The sequence below is a fragment of the Anopheles coluzzii genome, chromosome 2 (genome assembly GCF_943734685.1).
Source record: "Anopheles coluzzii chromosome 2, AcolN3, whole genome shotgun sequence".
In the NCBI taxonomy this organism is placed as follows: Eukaryota; Metazoa; Arthropoda; class Insecta; order Diptera; family Culicidae; genus Anopheles; species Anopheles coluzzii.
The window spans coordinates 13,165,341-13,172,279 of NC_064670.1; the positions used below are offsets into that span (position 1 = coordinate 13,165,341).

At 47.9% G+C, this 6,939-nt stretch overlaps 1 protein-coding gene across 1 annotated transcript; it reads right to left on the minus strand.

The window, feature by feature from the left end:
• Positions 1–669: 669 nt before the first annotated feature.
• LOC120950523 (uncharacterized) lies at positions 670–2,015 on the minus strand. The gene has a single exon (XM_040368633.2). The coding sequence runs from the start codon at positions 1,585–1,587 to the stop codon at positions 874–876; it is 714 nt and encodes a 237-aa protein (XP_040224567.2). The 5' UTR covers positions 1,588–2,015; the 3' UTR covers positions 670–873.
• Between the last annotated feature and the right edge of the window lie 4,924 nt (positions 2,016–6,939).

The following is a 6,939-nucleotide window of genomic DNA, read 5'->3' on the forward strand; positions in this document are numbered from 1 at the left end:
GTCACGTACATCGGCAGCCCTCGGTTCGGTTCGACTTGAATACCCGTTTTTCCGGTGGTTAAATGGGGAAGATTTCTCGTTTGTCACCGAAAAGCGGAAGTGACTCGGCCAATACTGGATCAATTTTCAAGAACCCGATGTACCGAAACGCTTATTCCCGCTGCGAAACCCCTCCGAAGCTTTGCCATTTAGGGACTGTTGCTGCTCCGAATGCGCCACATGACTTTCACGCGACCCGTTGGCCGCTAGGTATACCATCAATTTTCAATTAGCTAGGTGAGTTGACAGAATGTGACAGAGCCGGTTGGTGTTTTGCTGTTTTCTTGCATCTTTGTTGGCAAAGTAGCATAGTCCTCAGCACAAGTGGATCGGCTTGAGAGGCATGGTGGTTGAGTGATTCTGCCGAATAAATTCAATAACCTTGCCGATGTATTGTTAGCCCGTTGGGCCATGGGCCACGGGAGGAGTTTTTCTTTGTTGGTGGAATTTTTGAGAAACCGTTTAGAGACGTTTATTGTGGTATCGGTTCGTTCGTGGAATTGAGGGACAATAAAAGGTTCCAAGCGACGACCGTCCCCAAGATGTGATATCAATGCCGACAAATATGTACTGGACTCGCATTCAAGCGGCGCGGATACAGCAATGCCAGCACGAGCTGCACAATCACGATTGAATGATGAGTGGTAACAAGTTTTATTACATTGCTCTATATACAGTGTACCGGTAACGTGTGGCTGAGCCTTTCCATGGTCGCTGCGAAGTGAACGCATCTTTGGTCCGACGAGGGTGCATCGTTACTAATCCTAGCGGTATGGGGCACCCGTAGAGTGCTAGAGTTAGAAGACTGGTGTCGTGAATGGTGGTGGGAGCGTTCTACTTCTTCTTGTAGATGTAGTCCAGCTCGGACAGGTAGACGGCGGTGGGCTGGGGAGCGACCTGCAGCCCGGCAAGCTGCGCGTTGTTAAGCAACACGAGCTGCTGCAGGGTCGACTCGGGAAGACTGATGAGATACACTGGACGCTGCTGTACCACCTGCTGCTGCTGCTGCTGCTCCTGGTCAGCCACATACACGGCGGCAGGCAGTTCCTCCAGACGCTGGCTCGGCCGGTTGACCAGCGTTAGGGGAGCAGGACGGCGGGCGTTAAGCTGCTGGCGGCGGCGCAGCTTAGCGCTCACGTTGGTATCATCGGCCGTCGGTTCCGGGGCGCCAGTAGCATCTTCGTAGTCTTCGTAAGCCGCAGTGGTAGTCATGGTGTCGCTCGATTCCGTCGTTGTCGACTGCTCCTCCTGGACCGGTGTCGTCGTCTCGGCGGCTGGTGCCTGCTCGGTGGTGAAAGCGGGTGGCATCTCCTCGCCCGGCAGCGGGAACGCTTGGTCCGGCTTGGGATAGTGGTAGCCGGCGGACATCGGCTTGGGATAGTGGTAGCCGGCCGGTTGCTCTGCTGCCGGCGGTGCGTCCTCCAGCCGGGCAAAGCGTACGTTCGGTCGCTGCACAGCGAAGGACGCGGCACGGGGCCGGAAGCGCAACGGTGGCTCGGCAGCGACCACAGCGACCAGTGCGAACAGGACGATCACGGTGCGCGTCATGATGGAGGCGGCGATAAGGTTTTTGCTGCTGCGGAAACAAGCACGCTTGAGGGAGCGGAAATTAATTGATTGATGAGATAACCGAAACTGATATCGATTCAGCACGCTGCGGTCGGCTTTTATATGTTGCGAGCGCGCTAGGACGCTGCTAAACCGATTCGCACGCTCCCAAACCCCAGCTGCACCGAGCTCTCCCCACCAAACCCACCATCACCGTACACTTGGCAGCGGGAAAAGGTGGCGAAGGTGTCACAGTGTCAACCGAAAAGCAATTACCGCGTACGACCGTCAGCTGTTAGTGAGTGTGTGTGTAGTTTTGCATGCCGCCCGTGAGCGGCCGCGGTACGCGGTATGGAGCGTTAAGGATCCCTCCACCCCTTCCATCTCCTCTGTATCACGCTCTAATCACTCACCACCATCGACCGGAAGGACATTGGCCGGGGCTGGCAGCGACACTGACCCATTTAGTGAGCGCGGAAAGCGGTACGCGTGGACGTTCCCGGCCACAGGGTCACTTAGTTTTCGGCTGCCAGCAAGCGCAAATCGATTATTCGGCAGCCGGTAGCTACGTGCCTCGGTGGCCCGCGACCGTGAGCGTTTGGCCGCGTACATACAGGAAGCAAATGAACTCATAAAATTGGACATCCATTAAACGCTGGTCCTCGGTCCGTGGGGTGCGTGCGGTCGCGTCCTTGGTGAGCGGGACGCCGACGATTTTGGTGTGCCCCGATCTGCCAGCCAACGCGCTCTGCTCTGCTGATGAAGGCCGATGGAAGTGGGAGCGCGCTCGGATGCACATGTGTATTTCTTTTCTCGTCTATGGTGTTGGCAATGCCATCGATTAGCATTTGCCGTTGGCGGACGCGCTGTTTGATTGGAGAACGGCTCTGTGTGAAGTGGACATAATTGTGTGAACGCGGGCTTTTTTTTGTTTTGTTTTGTTGATTCGGACCCACTATTTTCATTAGATCTATCTAATGGTCGTGTAGCGAAGAGTTAAATTGAGTTGTGAGCTTGTGCCAGTGGTGTTATGCATTGCGAAATAGAGTTAGAAATAGGCGTTGGCGGATGAAATAAAACGCATGTTTCTTCGAAAAGAAAGATCATTGGTTAGCATCAATCAACATGCATATGGCGCCGGCTGTTTTAATTAAACTGTTAAATTAATAGAATGTGTTTGGCTTACGAGCTTTAAGCGAAAATTCAGTTTAATCCAATTTGTTTATGCACGCACTATTGTGTTTCTAACTACGCCAACTCAGCATCACTGAGCAACTTATTTAAACCAAATGAATGCATAACATACAACGAAAATAAAACAATAATTACATATTAAATTAAAAAAATAGGTGTATAAATACTGAAAATATTAGAAATTAAAGAATCCTGTCATTCAGTTTGTTTTAAATAGATTCAAGAGAATAAATGTAAAAATTATGACCCTGTTTTGCAAGTTTCATAAATACGATAACATATGATTATCTATACTAAAACTCTCCATGATGAAGGAATGAATTCAAATACAACAAAAAAGCGAAGTTCATCACGTATTGGAAACAAAACATTATAACAAATTTTAAGCAAAAAGCAACAGAACTTAAATGACGACATAAATTGTAAAATAATCAAAAACGTTAACGGATAACTGCAAGTGGCTCGAGTAGTCAAATACTTGTGAACAAAGCGCGATTTAGCTTATATATCTTATATGTGCAATATGTATGTATAAAGCATATGAGAAGCTTGTAAATCAACCCAATTCTTATAAAGTCATTGTTATATTGATCCCCCTTCCTTATACAATCCCTATCCAACCCACCTACTTACTATTACTGTCAAGAAATTGGAAATTTTATTATCAATGAAAAGTTACGATGAGCAATACGGCAATGTTATTAAGCAATACGGCCGAAGCCGTTCTTTCTGAATTAAAAAAAAAAAATTACGATGAGATTAAACAAAAAAAGATAATCTGCATAGGATTGGTACTATTTTAAGTTAGGCTAAATCTAGAACGTAAATATCATATTGCGTCTGTCCCCTCAAATGTATTGTTTTGCTTCTGAGATGGGTTTTTGCTTAATCAAGTTTTCCCACCCAATTCTTCCAAATGCCTCTGATGTAAATGAAACGATTAAATCGACCAGCTTACATATATATTAAGTATTGTGAGGAAAGACAAGATCGAACCCATTACGAATACTCATTTTGTACTGCGTTAAAAGCAAAATTCATGTACAATTAAAAATTCTACTACTACTACTACTACTACTACATTGTTATATGGTAGTAAATATACAATACGCATAAGATGAATTGCATATCAAACCCGTTCACAGCAGAAGGAACTGCTTTACGTTATGTGTACTGCTTCATAAATTGTTCTCACGCAGTTTGACTAAGCTTAGTGAGTGCTTTCCTGCTGTGTTTCAATAAGCCTGCACTGATGCCAATGCCAACAATACGTTCGAGTGCAAACTAAATGTTGTGCCACCAACGAACAGGTATGTAAGGCGATGATTTGTTAGCGCACACTAAGCCGTCGCCTCTCTGTGCCGGTCAAAGGGAAGAATCTTGCTTATTGCTTCGCTCCACCACCTTCTTATTAGTGCGTATGCTCTACCTTGCCGATGGTCGTGCAACTTTGTCCGTTCGCACAGTCCGGTTGCGCGATTCCGTGGCTCGAGGTTGGCCACTTTCTGCTTCTGCTTAAACCTTTAATCGAATTATAATCGAAAACGCCCCGGAGTCAGCCAACAAATGTACGCACGATGTGCACGAGCATGCTCTGTGTGTGTGTGTGTGTGTGTGCAAAGAGGGGACCGAAGAAGCTCCGCCGCACGTGCTGCGACGCGGGCAATCGTAGTGGCATGTTTAATATTCATGTCACAAGTGGTTCAGTCGCGACTGTTGGCATTATCTCATCGAGGCGGTTCTGCGGCCCGAAAGGGTAAAGGTAACCAAAGGCGGAAATGTGAAGTGCGTGATTCGCGACCACTGGCCACGCTGGGCTACTGCCACCCCCCCTTCGGCACCGCATTCGTCCGCCCCAATCGTTTGCATTGAAACGAGCTTAGCCGTAGTGCCGAGCTTCCGTGCAGCGGAGGTTCGTCGATTCGTTTTGCTTATTGCCGGCTGTGTCGTTTGGCAGAGTGCCCGCCTGCACGCGGATGCATCGCAGCGGTACACCATCCGCCGTGGTGGCCATGCAGCGAGCAATCGTTGCAATGAGGCCTCCATTGTGGCAAAAATCTTTTTTACCGGCTGGCCCGATCACCGCCATTCCATTCGCGGGGAAATCACTTAGCGTTATTAAATTTTTGACAGCTGTTAGTTGTCCACCAGGGGGGTGAGTGGGAAGGGAGGAGAGATTATTGTTCAGTAGGGGGATATCCTTTGTGCGTGCGTTTGATAGGGGTTTGGATGTTTGGATGGTCGAAAACAAAAGCAATGTTGAACGGAAAAAAGAGACAAAAACTGTTTGAAAAATTTCCTGCTGGCTAAGTGAATGGCCGATGTGAAAGTATGATAGGAACATTTGTAATAGATCATTTTGGTTTCGTTGTTATCTACAGGTAAACGCCTTTATAGTAGATGTTGTTTTAGTATCTATTGTTCATCAAATTCAACTAGAAGGCTACATTTAATCGGTGTCAACAATTACATTTAGGATGAAATATTTACAAGTTAAATTGACCTGTGTATTGATATTATGTTTCTCAGCCATGCATGGTGCATTATTGCAATTTCATTTCCTTTCAACTGTATTTAAAATTGTTTGTTTCCTGCTAACTTAACTGCACCATCCCTGAGCTTAATGATTCTAACATCAATTAGTGCTTGTTCATGCGCATGTTTTCGCTGAAAAACCGATCAGAAAAATTCATTCATCATACATTGACGCCATTCGCTCGAACCAGCTCCGTCCGCTTGACATTGAGCTCGGCATTGCTTTTTTCCGCCGAAAGGGTAAGGGTTTTCTCGTCCTGTTTTCTATTCATAAAAAAATCCGCGCTCCACCGAATTCATCCGTCCGGTGACAGATTGTCTGTGTCGCAATCTAACGCTGCGAAGTATCGAAACTGTGGCTTAGGGATGGGGAAAGGGAAACATAACATCGCTATATTCGCTTTCCGAACGTTAGCGCCCTTATGAACAGGACAGAAGTGGATTGGAGAAAGTGGCACTGAAGGGGAGAAAGATGGAGATAATTTTGTGTTTTTCCTCTGGCAGTCATTCTGCTCACATTCACGAGCGCTCCACCGTGCAGGACCACGCCGCGGAGGCCGCACTCCAAATACATGCTCAATCATCTAGTTCATCTCCGGAAACCCCGGATCGACCCGGGGCCGGGATTTTGGTGCAATTGGAATGGTGCAAAGTTTAACGACAGCCAAGCAGCAAAACCCCTTCCCCCTTTTCCCAAAACGGACCGGCGAGCGAGCAGCTCACAATCACTGTACTGCTGCCTCATCATGCCGGCTTGCCGGGAACGCTTCCGTGGTAGGAAGACAGACAGGGCTCCAGCTTCCGAATCACGTCCGCTGCGTCATGATCCTGCGTCAGCTTCCATTTCGACGGGCGCGGGGCACACTTTAACCTGGCGCGGATTGCGGACCGGGAGAGCAGGCAGGGGGGGGGGGGGCAGTGTTACACACGCCATACATCATCAATCGGTGGTCCTTTCCGCGATCTAATCGCTTTTCGTGCTGCTGGAACGACGCGGCGACCGCTCGCTAACTCACTTGCACCGTGTTGACTGTGCTCCGATGTTTGGCTCCGTTTGGCGCAGTGTACACAACGAGTTCGTAGTCCACACGCACTGTACGCGTTGAGGGGTCATAATCAAGGCCTAGAAGTGTGTTGTTGATGTGGAGGGTCGAGGGTAAGGGGCAGGAATGACTAGGCGACGGCTTGAGCAAGTGTGTTGTTGATGAAGCGCTCTTGTCGAGTAGTGCGAAAAGCGCCTTGCGTTGTGCAGCAGTCGTTGGTAAAAGTGGCTTACAGACGATTTTCTAGATGGTTCATGTGTACTTACATGCTTTTTAGCACTAGAGGCGATGCTTGTGTTGGAGCTGTTAATGATTTTATTCAACTTTCCATCTTAGACATCTCTTGTACAGTTTTTAAAACTTGTTTATATTTTCATATTTTTTTCGTAGCAAGAGCGAACAATCTTCCAGCATCCTCTGGCAGTGCATCACTGTGAAATACTTTTCAATCGGCTTTCCACAGCGTTACTACGACGATGATGGCGATGATGATGATGATGCAGTTGTGAAGATATTTGCCCTCGCACACGCCACAAAAGATACCATCTCGGGTGCTCTTGTACGCACCCATAAATGGGAG